The sequence below is a fragment of the Talpa occidentalis genome, unplaced genomic scaffold, assembly GCF_014898055.3.
Source record: "Talpa occidentalis isolate TD23 unplaced genomic scaffold, MPIMG_talOcc4v2.1 talOcc4.5, whole genome shotgun sequence".
Lineage (NCBI taxonomy): Eukaryota > Metazoa > Chordata > Mammalia > Eulipotyphla > Talpidae > Talpa > Talpa occidentalis.
In genome coordinates, this window is record NW_023604861.1 from 97,152,506 (window position 1) to 97,173,154 (window position 20,649).

The 20,649-nt window shown below is 43.3% G+C and overlaps 1 protein-coding gene and 1 long non-coding RNA gene across 2 annotated transcripts in view; one reads left to right on the forward strand and one right to left on the reverse strand.

Moving 5' to 3' along the window:
* Positions 1-14,184, forward strand: part of LOC119259199 (uncharacterized) — a 37,750-nt gene extending 23,566 nt beyond the window's left edge. Inside the window, exons 2-4 of the long non-coding RNA XR_005128410.2 lie at positions 1,986-2,050; positions 3,343-3,486; positions 13,376-14,184. This is a non-coding gene — a long non-coding RNA (uncharacterized LOC119259199). The remainder of the gene's footprint in view (positions 1-1,985; positions 2,051-3,342; positions 3,487-13,375) is intronic.
* Positions 1-20,353, reverse strand: part of MERTK (MER proto-oncogene, tyrosine kinase) — a 97,176-nt gene extending 76,823 nt beyond the window's left edge. Inside the window, exon 1 of the mRNA XM_037527823.2 lies at positions 20,169-20,353. Within this exon, the coding sequence (XP_037383720.1) occupies positions 20,169-20,229 (61 nt within the window). The 5' untranslated portion in view covers positions 20,230-20,353. The remainder of the gene's footprint in view (positions 1-20,168) is intronic.
* Between the last annotated feature and the right edge of the window lie 296 nt (positions 20,354-20,649).

Below are 20,649 nucleotides of genomic sequence, written 5' to 3' on the forward strand. Positions count from 1 at the left end.
GATAACCTCTAATTATAGTTTGGGGTATGACCTTCAGTTTCCTATGAGCTAGGGTGCTAATTACACTAATGACAAGGCCACCCACTCAGATGACGACACTGAAGCCAGGGAGCAATCAAACCAAACTGTAATCACCACGGATGGTTTAAACGGTAACTAATCTGGGATTTAGTGTCAAGATTTAATTGCCAACAAATATTCAATTGATCTAATTAAATCAATGATGGGCTTAATTGTCAACAAATATTTTTACAGTACTTCCTGGCTCTGAGATTGCATGTGACAGTCTAACGGGATCAAGAAAAGCACTTGCCTCTGGAGAAGAGCAGCAGGGGATCCCAGCAGTTAAAGGGGAGTTGGGAAAAGCCCAACTGTGGGTAGAGAGGGATGTCTACACTGGTAGCATCTAAGAGGTCTTCCCTGATCTCTCCCCACCCCAGACTAGCTAGCCCCCGCAGGAAGGTGCTGGGGCCCTCCCCCTTTGTAACATCTCTTGTGGTTCCACATTCAGTTCTCTCCCCTGCTGGACTGCTGAGAGCCCTGTGAGGCCTAGCACCTCTATGGTCAGTTCATAGATATGCTCAAGATAATTTTCTGAATGAAGGAAAGACATGAATTAGAGGGATGGATAGGACTTCAAGGGGCAGAGGTGTTGGGAAACTGGAAAGAAGGAAGAAACCCTAATAACTTGGGAATGCCAATTTAAATGTAGGGTGGCACCGCTGTGCTAGGTCAATAATGGGAAATAAACTGGATTACACTAAATGTGGAAAGCCCTGAATCCTGACTGAGGAAGTAGGGATTCCTGGGAGGTTCCTGAGTAGGGGAGGGAGAAGACCAGAGTTGTACTTGGCAAGGGCACCAGCATCTGGCTGAGGGAGAGGAAGAGGAGAGGTTCCCAAGTGGGAAACCTGCCAAGGAGACACTTAAGACCCAACTATGGGGGTGGCCAGGAAGTAGGGAGGATGCGGGGGTAGATGAGGGGCTGATAGCAACAGTCTCACTACTGCCATCATGTCACAAGAAAAAGATTCATCTGACACCAAATACTTAGGAAGGACATCATCTCAGAACATGGGATAGTTCTCAGGAGTGAATATTTCATGGTTTTATACTGGCTGTTCCTTAAAGAACCGAAACCAGAATGCTGTTTCTTAGGGTTCAGTTTCTCGTGGGGAAGGTAATAATGGTGGGAAGGGTAATAATGGTGCCCGCAGGTTACCACCAGGAATTGTTTTGGGGGCAGTAATGGGAGTAAAAGGTAATCAGACCAAAAAGATATTTTAAAGCAAACCTTTTCATTCTCAATATGTGTTCCTGTTAACTTATCATCCAGATAACAAAAGCAAATGCAGTGGATCTGTTTGATGGTTGCCATTTTGGAGACAATGTTATTTAGTGGGGGTGTGAGAGATGTTTTAACAACCCATACTCAGAGACTTAATGAGCATTTGGTCCTTTCTAATTTGGTCCTAAATGAGAATTTTGGTCCACAGTGCACACAGAAAAATGGGTTGTCTCTGACTGCAATTCACAAGAAATCTTCCCCTTCTCCTTTCTACCTTCTTTTGGGTTGTTTCCTTGTGTGGACTGAACAACACCTAATGTGGAATGTTTAACCTTACAAGCTAATGCCGCTAAGCAACCCTGGAGAAATGGCCTCCTGCTCAGGGTCGAGTCTGTTTAGGTGTTCTAGCCGTGGCACCTGCTGACTCTGGGAGCCACTCCATCCAGTCCTGGACTTGTGTGATGGCCCCCCCCCCTACCGTGTGCCTATTTGTTTCCAATTACTGCTGAGTCCTTGACCAGACTCCAAAGTCAGCTTCTTAAAGACAGGGATTTTGCCTCCATCATCTTCCTCCAGTGCCTAGCACAGGGACAAGCCTGTGGGACATAGTAGCAAATGTTAATTCATCCAATGAATACACTGGTTAGGTCTACTTCCTATTGTTCCATGTGGGCTTGCTTTTCTTTTTTTTTTCTAGAGAAATTTATCTGGATCTTCCTCAAAGGCAGGAGGTGGCATCCTCTGAACTGGCATGATGCATGGGTATGATATTCAGTGAACTTTTGTAAAATAAATGGTGTGATGCAGGCAGGTTCTGAGAGTGAACAGGGAAGAGATGGTACAGGCAGCGATATTACTCAGGCTGAGTTGGGACTGTTGGTGTGCATTGAAGGAGAACCTCTCCCCTTAACCATGTATAGCCCCAGTATATCAGACATTTGGGGACTTTGGTCTCATAGACTCAAATTCATCAGAGTATGGTAGTGAAGAAGCTGTTTTTTTGTATGATCAGCTAGTGCACCCCAGCCTTAAATCCATAAATATTTGCTGAGTGCTGGCTGATGGTCCTCCCAGTTCCTTGCTGCATGAGATTTGACCTCTGGATAATTCTTTAACCTCTCAGATTACCTGCAAGGTAAGAGTACCTTGGTGGTAGGGAATGATGGGACATATAGGTCTACCAGTGTAGCTCCACAGAGAGGCTGGTGTTATTGGATTCTGAACCCAAGCCTGTGGGAATAAGTGCTAGGACTTATCACTGAAGTTGGCCTGAGCAACACTGGAGCAAAATAACTGCCAGCCAGGAAAAAGGGGAAAAAAATGCTTCAGGCTTGTGCTGGCCAAAGGGCCTTGTACTTTAAGGGAATTTCTCTAGGATGGCCTCCCCAACACGTTTCCAACATGAGCCTTTTTAGATTTTCTTGAAGCCCAAAGTGGATAAAGGAAGTGGCAACTGCTGAAATTGCAGTGCAGGGTAGAGGGTGGAGTGGCAGGCTTAAGCAGCCTCCCTGTGTCTGGAGTCCTTCCAAGCTATGGGAGGAGGGCTGAGCAGGGCGGCAGCCCTGCAGGATAGAGAGTATACGTGGGTCAACCCTGTTTACTTTATTTATTTTAAGATTGATTTATTTATGCATATAAGAACTGGGGTACAGGCCAGAGGTATGGGGGGGTGAGAGGATTCACCAGAGACAGAGTGGGGAGCAGAACAGGCAGACTGACTGAAATACACTGCTGTGGGAGCAGTGGGAGAGACAGGAGAGGTCTGCCACGCCATGTGCATTGCTCCTTGGCCGGTTGAGGATCAAACTCATGCTGCAGAGGCTGCAGATAGCTTCACAGTGCTGTGCCTAACCACTTGAACTACCAGAGAGGCCCGGTGAACCCTGTTTAATTCAGTCCCACCCCTTGGGTGTTATGTGCTATCAGCCTGTTTTACAATCCTGAGTCTCTGGGAAGGGAGAGGGGAAGCCCCTTGGCCAGAATGGTGGAATAAGAGCAGGGCTGAGTGCCAGCCTGTGGGATCCACTGCCCATCTCTTTCTACTCTTTCTCAAGCAACAGAACTGACAAATGGATCAGCTGAGCTCTGATGTTCAGCTTCAGAATCGGAGACCCAGAAGAGGTTGCAAGAATGAGGACTAAATCTTGGACTCTTAGGAGTGCTTTGCTTCCCTTCCTCACAGCCAAAGTGGGGATGAGGTAGGATACACTTCACCCTAAGATTTCTTTTCCAGCCTTGTTGCTTGCCGAAATTTGCTATCAGGCAGCTCCCCCCACCCCTGCCCCCAAGGTTGGTTGGAAAAAGGTTCCCCTTCTGGGGTGGGTTTGGGGTTCACAGAAAAGTTTTTGGCGTCCAGGAGCCCATATGTGCCCCTGTCTTCTTACCCTACAGCCATGCCTGATGCCTCCTCCAGCAGAAAGGGTTAGATCTGGACCACTGCTCATCCCTATTCCATGTATTACTAACCCCCAAGGTTGATATTTGAATTAAGTCCCCTGAGCAGCTTCCCAGTCACTCAGGTTAGGGATTCTCCCTCCTTCCCACAGCTATCTGAGGCCAAATCCAGAACAAACAAAAACTGTCTGTCTAATATTGTTTAACTTTATGCAAACTGGAAGGATTCACCATGGATTAAGAGTAGCAATAATATTTGGAAATAAACCAAACTTCACCCTGAAATCACTTATTTGATTAACCCCAAGTTGCAAGTGGTAAACATTAACTTTACTGAAGTGAATGCCTCTACAACTTGAAAATGCTAAATAGGGGGAAAAAAGTCATTCCTGGGATGAAAGTAATTCCTGGGCTCTCATCTGCACCAAGTGTAACAAAAACCTGCAGCAGAAAGCATGTAGCTGACCCTGGCACAGGCTTGAGGGAAAGGAAGGCCAGTGGTAGGTGCCTCCACTTGGAGGGGGACAGCTTCTGGGTAACAGAAGAAAGATGTGGGCACCGGAGAAAACCCACTGAGATGTCTGTGGTGTTGGCAGGCCAGATTTCCATACATGCCCGGTGGACATAGGGTTTCCAAATAAAAAAACAGGATACCCCCGTTACATTTGATAAATAATGGAAATGCATGAATATGTACAATACACTTAGTCAATGATACACTTTGTATTATTTAACCAAAATAGACCATTTAGTCAGAGCCAGGAGCACCAGGCACTTCATTGTTACCCTCCCCACAGGCTGGACTCCTGGGGTGAAGAATGGGTTTGAAAGGGTAAACAGGGACCCCAGGACAACAAGCAAGTCATGCAACTTCTCTGAACCTTCACCTGGAGAGTGTGAAGGGACTTGGACCTCTGAGCAAACAATGAAAATTAACGTGACCTCCCCATTTCCTCTGGTCCCCAAAAGCCGAGCCACATGCATACACTTAAGCACTGTAAGCCTCAGAGGCCTCAAAAGGCTTTAGATAACCTCATGATCCCTTCCAGTCATACTTCAATTTTTGACTTGTGTATTAGACTTTTTCTTGGTAGAACTGCCTTGCAAAACCAACTTTCCATGCAGACTGTGACCTCTTCCCCCACTCAGATCCTTTCTGTATGGGGCACCAATGCAATCAGAAAAGAGAATTCCAGAATGTGACTGGGGCACTTCATCCTTTTCCAACTCTCTGTTACGCTTTCTTTTTTTTTTTTTTTTTTTAAAGATTTATTTTTTTTATTTATACTAGAACCAGGGTACATGTGCTGGAGGGTGAGAGGATTCACCAGAGACAGAGAGGGGAACAGAACAGGCAGACTGATGAAATACACTGCTGAGGGGAGCAGCGGGCGCGACAGGAGAGGTCTGCCGCGCCATGTGGGACCCTCGCGGGCTGGCCGGGATCGAACCGGCGCTGCAGAGGCTGTGGACAGCTTCACAGTGCTGTGCTCAACCAACTGTGCCACCAGGGGAGGCCCTCTCTCTTATGCTTTCAAACCTAACAGAACATCAGAATCTCAGGGAAGATTTTTAAAGTTCTCCATGTTCTGGTATCACCCAGAGCTTGAGTTTATGTAGCTTGGGCATTGGGATATTTTTAAAATCTCCTCTAATAAATAAAGCTACTAAATAAATAAATAAAATCTTTTCTAGTTATTTTAATGTGCAGCCTCCTCTAGTGAATGGCTCCAGTAGCCCAGATCACTTTGGGTGAAGAGGTTGCTGAAGACCCAGGCAAAGAATCCCACACAAAAGACCCAGGTTTAAAAGTGTATGGCTTGGGAGCATGGTAAGAACAAGAACTCCAGAGTCAAGGGGACAAGGTTTAACCCCAACTCATTCAGAGGCCTGATGACCTTAGGCAAATCACTGGTCCATCTGAGATGCAGTCTCCTTTATCTGTGCAGTTAAATGATAACTCCCACTTCTTTCAGAGATAAGATTAAATTATTGCATGTAAATCACTGTGCACAGTGCCTGGCATGTACAGACATGCAATAAATGGCAGTTATGATTTTCATAACATGAAACATCTGATCCATCTTGTTTCAAAGGTGCAACTAGTCATGCCTGGACTATCAATGCCAAACATATGGAACTGATTATACTGACTTAGACCATTTCAACCTCTTGCAGTGAAATATGAATATATGTTTACTTAACCAAGGGTTTTTCTTCTCTTTCCCTCTTGGCAGCACACCAAGTGTCACAGAAAGACTGCAGGAACATTTTCTGGCCAGGGTCATGAAGCAGCTTCCCTGCCCCACCCCCCAACCCTTGCTCCCCAACCCCGCCAGTGTCTGGGTTAGGCTTGGGTTGTTGATGCATCTTTCACAAGACCCAGGAGAGACTCAGTCGCTGAGTTTAATTCCTCCATCATACCATCCCCAACACATATGCTCCAGCCCAACAACACCTGAAATCCTGTTAGTGAAGTCTTTCTTGTAAGGAAAAAGATGATTTCCTTTAAAACTATGACATCCCTGGAAGACCAAACACCTAAGCAAGAATAGTTTGTCAAAGTTTCTTCTAAGTGACAAAGGGCAAAGAATTCCCTCCAAAAACAGAAGATGCACTTTTCCCTGTCCCTCCCACTGACAATGATGTAGTAAAGTGGAAAGTAGTAAGGTACTATAACCTCCAACCAGGGGGATACCAGCGCAGACCTAAGTGGCAGTAAGAATTCCAGCCCCACTTCTGACCATCCTTAATAAGTTATCAATGGAGGCTGAAGGGGAAACCTAGAATTCTGTACTGACCAGGCAGTAAAGAGGCAATATATTCTATTCCTCTCCCAGAGCTGTTCAGAAGAAACCAGACAGAATGAAAGATTTAAATAAGATCCAGAGGCTCGTAATATAATATCCCAACTTCCTAAGCAGATTATCAGGCAGTGCAATAGACTTTCCTCTTCTTGAGTTTTCTAAATTATGAAGAAAAAGTGTAACACTGTCTGATGTAGCCATATATATGAAAAGGATACATTTAAGATAGTTATGTTTTAAATGGGGAAGGTAAGGGATTTAAAAGGAGGCAGGAGTTTTATTATTCTCTTGAATTGGTAAAACATTAAGACTTAATACGTCAATACTTAGATTAAATGTAAATGATCTCTTAAAAGACAGAAATTGGCAGAGTTGATTAAAAAGCATGATCCAACTTGGTGATCTTTGTGAACCTATTATTACTACACAAGTAACTATTTCCAAAGATTTGGTTGGATCTATTAATGGCAAAGGTGGTCAAAAGATTAAACAAATCCATCATGAATCAGTAGCTTCAATCAAAGATGATTAAGTCTTTAGAAGAGTTAGAAGACTGAATCATTGCCATTGCAGAAACAAAGACCAGACACGGAAAATACATTCTTTGCTGCAGAATAATGCGAAGCAGTAGTCTGGAAAGTTTTTCTAAAACTAATGAAGAACTGAAGTTCTGCATCTAATTTTTAAAAACCTGCTTCTGTTTAAAATAACAACATTCCTCTGCTTCACATAGGTATTCTGAATTTGAGGTGTAGTGAAATCTTGGCTATTCACCAGATATAATGCTGTATAGTTCTTTACAAACACTGTGTAGTGAGGGTGTGGTAGGGGGAGTGGGATGCAAAACTAGTATTGAAATTTTGAAACAGGACAAGACGGTGAGTTTTAGTTTGTTTTATTGTTGGTGGCTAAAAAGAAAAATTGCCCCCAAGTAATTATTGTGAACAACTTGCTTTATGGTTATGTAATATTTGGGGGTGGGTCAAATAGGGAAAGAGAGTAACAATCATCTGCAAGTTGCTTGTATCTATTCAGAGCAGGGTGTAGAATATAATCTTCTTTTGAAAGAAACATTTTATGATTTGACAAGTAAATTTAGTGGACCTTTCAAAAATGACCCAACTGTTGGAGCCTCCCCTGGTGGCACAGCGGTTGAGCACTGGTCTGCGAAGCTGCCTGCAGCCTCTGAAGCACCCGTTCGATCCCTGGCCACCAGCGAGGGTCCCATATGGTGTGAGAGACCTCTCCTGCCGTGCCCACTGCTCCCCTGAGCAGTGTGTTTCGTTAGTCTGCCTGTTCTGTTCCGCGCACTGGCTCTGGTGATTTCTCTCACCCTCCTATGCTTCTGACTGTACCCGGTGCTTGTATAAATAAATAAATAAATCTTAAAAAAAATAAAATAAAATAAGATAATAAAAAATGTCTCAACTATCTGCTGTATATATGAAATTCACTCCAAATATAATGATAAAATCAAGGATTAGAAAATATATAACATGCAACCTTTATCAAAAGATAAGAGAATGACTATATTAATATAAGATAAAGTACACTTCAAAGCAATCACCAGAGAGAGAAAGCCACATTATATATTGATAACACAGCCATTCTGCCAAAAAAACAGAGTAGCCTTAAATGAATATTCACCAAAGCAAAATGTTACAAAATTTGTGAAACAATGTGATAAAACTGAAAGGAGAAATAAATCAACAACTACAGTTGGAGATTCAACATCTCTCTCTCAATTGATCAAAGAATTTAGTAGAAAATAAGCAAGAATATAGAATTCAATGACACTGCCAATGAAAAAAATCTAGACTACATTTATAGAACACTCCACCCAACAACAGAATACACATTCTTTCCAAATGACGATGGCATGTAAACCAAAATAAACCATATCCTGGGTATAAAACAAATCTTAATAAATTTAAAAGAACTGAAATCATATAGTTTGTGTTTTCTGACAACATTGAGAGTAGTTAGAAATTAGTATCAGAAAGATATAAGAAAATAGTCTAAATACCTGCAAGCTAACTTCTAAGTAAACTACAACTCAAAGAGGAAGTCTCAGGGAAAATAAAATAACCAGTTAACAGAATACAAATGAAAATGAATAAAACTGAATAAAAAATAAAAATGAAAATACAACATAACAAAATCTGTGAGACATCTTATACAGTCCTAAAGGGTATGCATATAGTATTAAATGCATACCTTGGAAGATAGATAAAATCTCAAATCTAAACTCAAAACATAGAAAAAGAAGAGGAAAACAAGCAGAAGGGAGAAAATGATAAATGTGAGAAATGAAATTGAAAAAGAGAAAAACAATAGAGAAAATCAATGGAAAAAAGTGCTAGTTATTTGAAAAGATTGATAAAATTGAGGAATCTCTAGCAAGGCTGACAGAGAAGAAAGGAGAAAACACAAAATACTACCACCAGAAATGAAACAGAGAGTATCACTATAGGCCTTGTAGCCATCAAAACAATAACAATTAAATACTATGAACAACTCTATACACAAGTCTGACAACATACAGAAAATGAACAAATTCTTCAAAAGCCCCAAACTGACCCAGTATGAAATAGAGAATTTCGATAGCCCTATAATTATTAGGGAAATTGAGTTCATAATTTAAAGAACTCCCAAGAAACAAACTTCCAGCCTCAAATGATTTTACTGGAGAATTATCCCTAATGTTTAAAGAAGAATTAATACTGACTACATAATCTCTTTCAGGAACTAGGTGTTTCCCAATATATTTTATGAAACTAGTATTTCCCTGATACCAAAACCACACAAACATGGTATAGAAAAAGAAAGCATTGATCAAGATCCTTCATGAGTATTGATGAAAAAGAAAAAAGAATTAAAAAAACCCTCACCTAATCATTGGAAATTTAATTCAACTATATATATATATATAAAATTATATGCCATGACCAAGTGGAATTTATTGGTTGGTTCAATATATGAAAATCAATGTCATGCACCATATGAACAAGCAAAAGAAAAATCACATATTTATATCAGTCATTTTGCTACAGGGCAGGGAGAGGAGCAACCCAAACCCCACAAACCTGCCTATTCTATATAGGGTTCTGCCATCTACCGCATTAACAAAAAACATGAGATTTTAATGGGAAGGAACTTTAATACAATTAGGAAACAATACAGGAAAGGCAAAGAATTTAGTTTCTAAATCAATCACCCAAAGTTACCCATCCCCTTGTGGGTAAAATTCCATCCAAATGGGATTGGCCCAGAGCAAGGCCCCAAAGCCTGCCACAAGTCTAAAGCATCTTCCAGTGGGGACCCACAGAAAAGGGTCAGAAACAACCAGACAAACCCGGAAGGAAAAGAGCAAAATAAAAATCAAGATAAAAGCTGCCATTGTCACTTCCCCACGGGTCTCACCCACATCTGTGTCACCCCGTCCACGACCAAAAGACAAGCGCAGTTTCTTCACGTGTCTCTAGGCTCCATGTGCCTCCTCCAAGTCTCTTCTGGCTCCATCCTGCTTCCTTCCTCAGTCTCCTCTGCAGCTTCTTCTCTCCCTGCTCAGCTCCACCCTCCCTTTGGTGGGGCAGGAAACCTGCAATCTCCCCCTTTCCTGGGGACCACCCTGTTACAATTTAGCAACCTTCAACACCCATCCATGGTTTAAAAACTAATAAACTCTTAAGAAAAATAGGAAGAGAGAAGAATTTCTTCAACTTGCTAAAAAGCATATATAATACCCCAACAGCTCTCATTGCGTTTTATGAGAACTGAATTCTTTCCCCTTTAGAGTGGGAAAAAGCAAGGGTTTCTATTTTCCCCAATCTTAACAGTACTGAAAGTTCTAGCCAACCTAATAAAGTAATAAAAAGAAATAATAGGCATCAAAAAGGAAGAAATAAAATGGCCACTATTTACAGATAGGCTTATGTATACAGGAAATCACATGGAATCTACAAAAAATTTCTTAGAACTATTAAATGATGTTATAGAAATTACAGAATACAAGGTAAATACACAAAATTGTTTTACTTCTACTAATTAAACAATGAGCATACAGAGATCAAAATTTAAAATATATGTTAAAAGAAATAGAAGAAGACACAAAGAAATGGAAAGACATCCCCTGCTCATGGATTGGAAGAATAAACATTATTAAAATGGCCATCCTACCAAAAGCAATATACAGATTCAATGCTATTCCAATCAAAATCTCAATGGCATTCTTCAAAGAAATAGAACAATTATTGATGAAATTCATATGGAATCACCAAAAACCCCGAATAGCCAAAGTTCTACTGAAAAAAAAGAAGGAAATGGAGGCATCACACTCCCAGACTTCAAACTATACTACAAAGCCATAATCATCAAAACTGCATGGTATTGGAACAAGAACAGACATACAGACCAATGGAATCGAATAGAAAATCCAGAAATAAACCCACAGATTTATGGTCAACTAATCTTTGACAAAGGAGCGAAGACTATGCATTGGAGCAAAGAAAGTTTGTTCAATAAATGGTGCTGGGAAAACTGGGTCGCTACATGCAAAAGAATGAAGCTTGACCACTACCTCACACCATACACAAAAATCAACTCAAAATGGATTAAAGAACTAGACATAAGACCTGAAACCATAAAATACATAGAAGGAAATATAGGCGAAACACTATGGGATTTGCACATCAAAGACATCTTTACAGACACATCACCCAAAGCAGTGATAGTGAAGAGAAAGATAAACAGCTGGGACTACATCAAATTAAAGAGCTTCTGCACAGCAAAAGAGACAATAACAAAAACAAAGAGAAACCCCACCAACTGGGAGAACATTTTTGCACCCAACACTAATGATAAAGGACTGATCACAAAAATCTGCAAAGAGCTGATGAGACTCAGCAACAACAAAGAAAATAATCCAGTCAAAAAATGGGCAGAAGAGCTAAAAAGAAACTTCTCTGAAGAGAAGTTTTCCTCTGAAGAGGAAATGCAAATGGCCAACAGGCATATGAAAAAATGTTCAACATCACTTGTAATCAGGGAAATGCAAATCAAAACTACCATGAGATACCATCTCACACCAGTGAGAATGGCACATATTAAAAAAACTAGCAACAACAAATGTTGGCGAGGATGTGGAGAAAAAGGAACTCTTGTGCACTGTTGGTGGGAGTGCAAACTGGTCCAACCACTATGGAGAGCTGTGTGGAGATTTCTTGACCTACTAAACATAGAGCTTCCATATGATCCAGCAATTCCACTCCTAGGTATTTACCCAAAGGACACAGAAACATCAATTCCAAGAGCACCTGCACTCCTATGTTTATAGCAGCACTGTTTACAATAGCTAAGCTTTGGAAACAACCCAAATGCCTAAAAATAGATGACTGGATCAAGAAGATGTGGTACATATATACCATGGAATATTACTCAGCATTCAAAAAAGATAAACACATGCAATTTGCAGCAACATGGATGGCGCTGGAAGGGATCATGCTCAGCGAAATAAGCCAAAAAGAAAAAGAAAAATACCGGATGGCCTCACTCATAGCAGGAATCTAGAAAACTTAAATAAGGGACCAGGAAAATGAATATAAGAAAGTGAAAATCAAAATCAACAAAAAACTATGAACCAGAGACACTTTTTGGGGGTGGGGGGGCGGGAGGGGAAGGATTGGGGTCAGAATGGGGCGTTTGCAATTGTATGGGGGAATATAAAAATAAAATTTAATATTTAAAAAAAAAAAAAAATTTAAAATATAGTAACATGGGCCTCCCCGGTGGCGCAGCGGTTGAGCGCTGGGTTGCGAAGCTGCCCGTGGCCTCTGCAGCGCCGGTTCGATCCCCGGCTGCTCCCCGACCACTGGAGGAGGGTCCCACATGGCGCAGACCTCTCCTGCCGCCCGCTGCTCCCCTCAGCAGTGTACTTCGCTTCTGCCTGCTCTGCTCCCCGCTCTGGCTCTGGTGAATTCTCTCACCCTCCCGCGCTTCTGACTGTACCCAGTGCATGTATAAACAAGCAGGCAAATAGACAAACAAATAAATAAATAAACAAAACATGCCTCTATTAAAAAAAAAAAAATTGGTTTAAAATATAGTAACATTTATAATCACTTACAAATAATGGCATACTTAGGTATAAATTTTGCAAGGCTCAATCTGAAAATTCCAAAGCCAAAGCACTAAGAGAAATGAAGGAATATCTAAATAAATGGGGGGAAATTCAATGTTCATAAATTGGAAAACTCAACAATGTAAAAGATATCAATTCTCTTCAAACTGATACATGGATTGTGGCATATAATAAAAATACATATATTTGGTCTTTGTTCTTTTTCTAGGGCAGAGTTCCTAAAACTCAGAATTTCCTTAATGATAGAAGTGCAATTTGTTATTTGTGATGAGCTCCTGTGGAACACACCTGAATCTATGCTTAGAGATGTCTTAGGGTAGGACTCCTAGGTTGCCCCGAGATAGGAAAAGATCTCTGGAAGATCCAAACAATGGGATTAGAGAGTTAGAACATTCTGCCCTGCCCCCACCTCCAACCTCAGGGCTAGGGGTGGGGGTGAGGGTCACACTCCTGCTGAGGTAGTCTGGTTGGAACCACATTTAAAGTGTCCCAGCCCTCCTCTCCCTTCAGAAGGAATCCATTTTCTGTGCAGGAGTCCCAGAATCACCTATCTGTCCTGGTCACTTGGCCAAAAGATATTTGGAGTTTCCAAAAGGTAAAGTACTACACCCCAGGTGCCCCTGAACGTTAATATCAAAACTGGGATGAGAATTTACATCTTTGAACTCCCAAAGTGGTTGTTTTTTCAACTAATCCTTTAGCTATTATGCTCAATCTAATGAGTCTCCTTTTTTCCTTTGCTCCAAGACTTTTAAAGAACATTGTTTTCATCAACAAATCTTCAAATCATGTGCCAGAATTGTAGAAAGGCATAAAGGCTGGTTTTACTTCCTGTGTGGAGGCAACCAGCCACGGAAAGGCAGCAAGTGGAAACCCAGCTCCTAAAACAGGCCGGCTCGGGAGTCATGAATATTTATCACCTCACTGTGCATTCACTAAGCAGTGTCCTGACAGAAAACTACTTTCAGGGAGTCTGAATCTATGTTCTAATATTTTCCACAAAGACAGCCTGTTCGTACTTGTGAAAAAGATCATTTTCAAAACCCATAATGAGGCCAGTCTACTATTAGTAGCTTTAACAAGCCCTAAGCCTTAAAATAGCAAAACAATCCTTTCTCCAAAATAAACAAAGCTTTCCTTTGTGTGTCTAATGAGAGGAAAGACCACAGCTAAGGCAAAGTCTAAGATGTTTACTGTCCCTGAAAGCTGAGGTAACTGGATCCCCCCGCCAACACACAAACACATACAAAAAACAACAACAACAAAAACACCCAAATAACCAAAGAAGAATCTGTTAGAAGCCATCTACCTGCTTGATTGTCAAGGATCAATCTGAGACCTACTTCCTGAGGATGGGGCCGTCCCAGAGTGAGCTAGGGCAGGGCACTAACCCCTTGATGGTCTCAGCTTGCCTGGGTCTTGGCTGGCTCCCCAAATGCTAAACAGCACTTCTGAAGGGACCTGCTGAGAAATATCTAGAAGACACTGCTAACAACGAATACACAGAGAAACATAAAGCATAAAATTTACTGCCACAAAAAAATCTGTGCATTAAGATTATGAAATAAAATGGATTTTCTCTAAGCATGGATCTCAAATATTTTTAGGTTTTTTTTTTTTTTTTTTTTTTTTTAATAAAGGCATGTTTTTATTTATTTATTTGTTTGTTGGTTTGTTTTGCTTATACATGCACTGGGTACAGTCAGAAGCGCGGGAGGGCGAGAGAATTCACCAGAGCCAGAGCGGGGAGCAGAACAGGCAGAAGGACCGGGCGGCAGGAGAGGTCTGCACGCCATGTGGGACCCTCCTCCGGTGGCCGGGGAGCAGCCGGGGATCGAACCGGCGCCACAGAGGCTGCGGGCAGCTTCGCAACCCAGCGCTCAACTGCTGCGCCACTGGGGAGGCCCTATTTTTAGGTTTTGTTGTAAAACTTCTCATATGTGATCTTGGCCCAAACATAAAGTCAACATCTCAACCTGCCCCTTTTCTCTCTTTCTCTCTCTCCACCACCCCTCCCCTTCTGCTTTATTGCACCCACTCCCCTGCCACAACCAGGACTCAGGGAAAATCCATCTAAATTTTAAGCAAAAGAAGCACTTGACGATAGATGAAAAGGGTAAAAGGATGAAATAAAATGCTTTAAATTGAGTTTAGGTTTCTTGAAGAGATTTGTAAGATATATTCCGCATTCTTCCTTCATCATTTTAAAACACGGGTACCTCACACTTATAACTCAACTCCTGAAGGTCAACTAGAAATAAAGGTTATCTAAATTCCTACTAAAATCATCAGTAGTTCAGTGGGCCATGCCCACTGGATCCTGATCCCTAACAGAAAACTCAAGAGTGGGGGTGACACAGTGATAGGGAGGACAGGGCTGCCCCTCTGCTTGCGGCACTGTTGGGGGCAACTGGGGAAGACACCGCACCCTCCCTTGTCTTAAGAATTTTCCATACAGTTCAATAGCCAACGAAACTAAGACCTATGAGGGAGAAAATAATGGATGGGCAGGTATTCTCAGCAAGTTTTCTTACTCCTAAGAAGGACCCACAGGTCCTTAATGGAATTTTCAACCCCTGCTAGCCTGCAATTTCAGCAATTTATTCGGAGGCAGGAGAACCTGAAGTAGGAAGGGGTGAAAAGAGGAAATAGGTTATCTTTAGGTCAGGGGTTAGCAAATGTCCTAGGGCTTCCCCCAGGGTACCTGGGAGCTGGCTTACATCTGTCACTAAGCAGAAAGTATCTGGAAGCCAGGAGTTTACTAGGTACTAGGGCTCCATTTGTATATACAGGACTATCCTGCGTACACACACACACACACCCCTCTCAGACAAGTACACAGAGTTCAATCTAAGAAAGAAAATCTCTTTTTCTTTCCACTGCAGGCAAAACACTTCATTTGTAAAACCTGGCTTTAGCTGGTTAAAAAAAAAAAAGAAAAGGAAAGGAATTATCTGGATGTTTATGCTCAAAAAACCCCAAACAAAGTAAATACAAAAACAAAATAAAACCACACCCACTTCAGAGTAGAGTTCTGTGGGAAAAGTTGAGCAGGAATTGGACTTCATTTTTATACCTTCCTGAGTGGCACATGACAGGAAGCTATTCCTGTAAGTATAGTAAGTCTGAGTTTAACAGTGAAGGCAATAAGGGGTTCATGGGGGGGGCAGTGGCAGCCAGAGCAGGTCCTTCCTCATCTGACATAGGGTAAGTGTGGGTTTTGGTAGCAAAACAATCAGGAGACAAAATCCTAAAAGCTGCAAAGAATTCCGTGCATTAGGAGAAACAGCCATGTCCCCTTAACGTAAGTGCTCCAAACAGTGGGGAGTGGTTCACAATACTTCCATCCTATTTCAAATTGCAATTTTCATTTCAATGAAAAAAGAAGCCCCCCAACACCTTTTTTCTAGGAAAAAATGATTTCAGAATTTGAGTTCAAAAGAATGGAGGGGAACCATTGGTAACAATTGCTAATATTTTTGCAGCACTTACCATGTGCCATTAGCTCATTTCATTCTCCCAATAGCTCAATGAATAATAAGGAGTCCCATTATACCAGAGAGGAAACAGAGGTTCTGAAAGTTACTGTCTCACGCCTCCCTAGAGACAAGCTGGCAGGACATGAGACCCAGTTTCAGGGATACCCGGTCCCTGGGTCAAAGCCCTGTGAACACTTTCATTTCAGTCCCAGGAAGCACAAATGGTAAGCCCACCCCCCCCCCTTTTTTTTGTTTTTATAATAATTAACCTCCTGCTGAGATGCATACCAACTCAGAGCTACATGCTTTGGGTTAAGATTAAACTAGTGACAGTGGGCCTAAGTCAAGCACAGGACCCTAGTTACCTGGGCATCGTGCAACCAAACCATGGACAAGGAGCTGCTCAAACTATGTTTTTAATATGAAAAATCAACTTTTGATTTTTTCTATTTGGAATAGTTAAGAGAATAAAAAATAAGTTAATACTGCTACATTGGAATTAACATAGTCCAAAAATCCATTTTCTTTCAATGTTCTAACAGCCAAATAAGAGACTATGTTTGATTAACCAGATCCCAAGCACAAGGGCAGGCATGAGAGCTAGCACAATTCTGTTTCTGGAAAAGGCAGTAGGAAGAGAGAAGGAGGAAGAACATATGGTGAGACTTCAGAGGCCTGGTTCTTTGATAATAGCCACAGGCGCTAAGTCAGCCTGAAATGGGCCAAGCACTGGGCTCAGGAAGTAAATAGGGACCCATTGGGGAGTGATCATTGTTATTAGGAAATTAAATTTAATGGAAGGTGTGTGTGTGTGAGTGTGAGTGCACGCACACTTGTGTGTCTAACTTTGGCTGGGGTTGGGAGTGAGAAGGCCTCTCCAGAACATTTTTGCTGAAACCAAAACCACTAGAAGGGGCCAGCATGCAGAGATCTTGGTGAAAAGAGTCTACCTGGAGGGAACAGAGACTTCCTAGTGCAAAAGCACTAGGAAGAAGACAGGTGTGGCTGCAGCAATGAGAACAAGTGGGGAATATTTAGCAGTGAGTCAAAGAGGGAATGGGAAGCCCTTTCCAGTAGCAAACCCTGGTAAGGAATGGGAAGCCATTGCAGGATTTTAAATAGGGGGACAACATAATTGGATTCATTATCAAAATCTCTTTTTGTCTATTATGTATGATCCTTTGCAGGTGCTGAGGTGGAGGGTTGGAGGGGGGGGAACCCATTTAAACCAGGCTCTGACTCAGCTTTTGTACCTGGAAACATATTCCCAGTTCTCAGGAATCTATAGATTCAACTAGCTCATCACCAACTCTGGCTAGTAATTCACTGCCACTGTCCCTAGGGTTATCTGGAAATTATTTCTAAAATTAGGACTGGGCCTCCCCTGGTGGCGCAGGTAGTTGAGTGCCACACTGTGAAGCTGTCCGCAGCCTCTTCAGCACCGGTTCGATCCCGGTCAGCCAATGAGGGTCCCACATGGCGAGGCAGACCTCTCATGTTGTGCCCACTGCTTCCCTCAGCAGTGTATTTCCTCAGTCTGCCTGTTCTGTTCCCCGTTCTGTCTCTGGTGAATCCTCTCACCCTCCTGCACATCTGGTTTGTACCCCAGTTCTTGTATAAATAAATAAATAAGTCTTTAAAAAAATAAAATAAAATTAGTACTAAAAAAATAACTATGGGGCCTCCCTGGTGGCACAAGGGGCTAAGCACTGCACTATGAAGCTATCTGCAGACTCCCGCAGCATGAGTTCGATCCCTGGCCAGGGTGCAGCAGACCTCTCCTGTCTCGCCCGCTGCTCCCCTCAGCAGTATATTTCAGTCAGTCTGCCTGTTCTGTTCCCCACTCGGTGCTGGTGGATCCTCTACCTCCCGGCACCTTTGGCCTGTACCCCAGCTCTTGTATGAAGAAATAAATAAATCTTTTAAAAAAATTGTGTTACATTCAGCACTTTAGGAGTCAGAATGATATTTTAAAAGTTCAATTTGTTTTAAGGGTTGAGTTTAGCTGCAGGCACAGCTTCATCATCAACTAAGTCCTTTGCTTTTATTTACTCTATTTCTCCTCTGTCCTCTCCCTGGTCCTTTAGAGAGCCACCTTTTGTCTTGTTTTGCTTCTAACTGGCACCCCCATCAGAGATTGAGCAGAAAGGAAGGATTGGAAAGTTTCAAAATGCCCCTGGTTCAGCAGTTTCAGTTCTCTGAGAACGTGTCTTTGTGGAATGGTGTTTGGGGGAGGGGGGTAAGGGTGGGGGTGGGACAATTCCTGGGTTAAAGTGATGCATAAATTTTAATTATTGTTCATTCCAACACAGTGGAGTCTCTACATACACATTCCTCCCTGTCTCTGGTAAGAGAACATTTGGACCCACAATGTGCAATATGCAAATCTCAAAAACTAGGTGAACAATCTAATTTTTATTTTTAATTTCTTCCCACCACACTCTTACTCTGCTCTAATTCTGCCAGTGCAGATGCCATGCGCTAAGTTTTTCACAAGGTAAGATGTAATGCTGTCTGACATCTCTCAGGTAAATTCAGACAAAAAGCAAAAAGCAGAAGAAAAATTGGAGAAATAGTTCATTCATCCTGCTGACTGGAATTTAACAGACTGCTTATGTGAGGAAAGTTGATTGTCAGCTATAAATTTTTGTTAATTACAGCTTTAAATTTTTTTAGAAAAACACTCAATTTTTAACCTTACTCTATTATTTCCACTAGTTTCCCCATAATTTTCACTACATTCACTACCTATTTACCTTCAACCAGTTCTCACAAGGAGTAAAATACAACAGATTTATAGCAGATTATGAAAAGTAGATCTGCAGAAAAGCTGAGGAATTTTTATGTTTGGTGAGTATGTGGTTGGGGTGTGTGGAGAGCAGAATTATTTTGGTTCTTTGCTTGGTTTGAATGTGCAAAAAGGGGGTTTACGCTTTAAGAATTTATTTGAGTAATTGAGCTTTCAAAGAAAAGCCTTAAAAGGGATTTTAAATAAATTGCTTAACCATAAATTTGACTTTCTAGATATTTTTAAAAATATCTTTGACTATAAGAGGTGAGAGCTACTCAGTCATATTCATGATTCAGAGACCAAAACCGCATGCTGAATGAAAACGGAATCTTTTAGCTAAGAGAAAATGCCTGGGAAGTGTTTAGCTATCAATAGCATAACTTTCCCTCGCTTTTACTTTTTCCTGAAACCTGGTTACATTCTTGCAGCTTACATTCCAGCTACATTCCTACATTCTCCCTCAAGAAATACATTCGTGATCAAACTTCTACCCTGTTAATCACCTACCAAACAAGTTGTTGATGTAACATAGGCCTGCCTTGCCTCGCCTTCACTTAACAATCCAGGATCTCCCCCTAGCATGCTGTTACAACACTTGACGCAATTGGCATAAACCTAGACGCTCTGCAAGCATATTAGGTTCTCTTCGGCAATAATAAGGGTGAAAAGAAGGCATGCCCCCTTTTCCAGACCCCCACTCTCAGAGGGTGTCACTGCACAGGGACGCTAATATTACCCCTGAGGGCCTAGCGGGGTGAGCCAGGACCCGCGCGCGTCCCGCTCGGGGGACTCCCGGCCTGGGCTCAGCGCGGCACCTGAACTGCGAGGCCAACCCCCGCAGGCTGCTCCTCTGCGCTCCCGGCCCTCGGCAGAGCGGGTCGTCGGCGTCCAGAACGCGCTCCGGAGACGGATCCAGCCACGCCACGACATCTAGGGCCAAGTTTTCGGCTAACTCCCTGCGACGAGCCGACCTGCCACTAACTTTCCTCTTGGCGAAAAACTCCGGGACTTGCAGCGCTCCCGGCCGAGCTCAATTTCCGCCTCATCGATAAAGGGGACCCTTTGCCGGGTCCACCGAGAAGCGCACCCACGACTAAGCCTCATACCCTGTCAAAGGTGGGCGCTCCTGCCTCTACTCCCGGGCAGCGCTGCGGCGGGGGAAGGTGTGTGCAGACCCGCCCGCCAGCCGCAGGCGGGGCGCAGCCTCGCCCCGAGCTCCGGGCCGCGCGCCCCCGGCCCCCAGTGCCAGGCCCCCGGCCCCTGCACTCACCTCCTCTCCAGAAGGCGGGGAGGAAGAGCCACGGCAGAAGTGGCAGCAGGGCCCGCCCCATCGGGCCGCCGTTCTGGGAAATCTCTTAGGACGGACAGAGATCAACGTCCCGAACCTGTCCTGGCGCGGGCCGAGCGCGCCGGCCAAACAGCCCAGTCCAGGCGGCCCCGGCAGCGAGCGCCGGAGTGGCGGAGCCTGGACGAGCGGAGGCGCGAAGGGCTAGAAGGGGCGGGCCGGGGGCCGAGTCCCTGCGGACCCGAGAGAGTCGGGGTGGGCAGGGGGCGGGAAGGAGGACGGGAGAGGCGGGTCTCCGAGGGAAGGAAAGGGACCCGGGAGGCCTGGAGGGGCGGGGAGGGGCGGGCCCCGGGCAGCTCCGGGGCGGCCGGGGAGAGGGAGAGGAAGGGACAGGGCTGAAAGCGAGGGGAGGGAGTTGGAGATCTCCGAAGAAGAGGGACGTCCCGGCAGGAGGTGGGGACTCTGG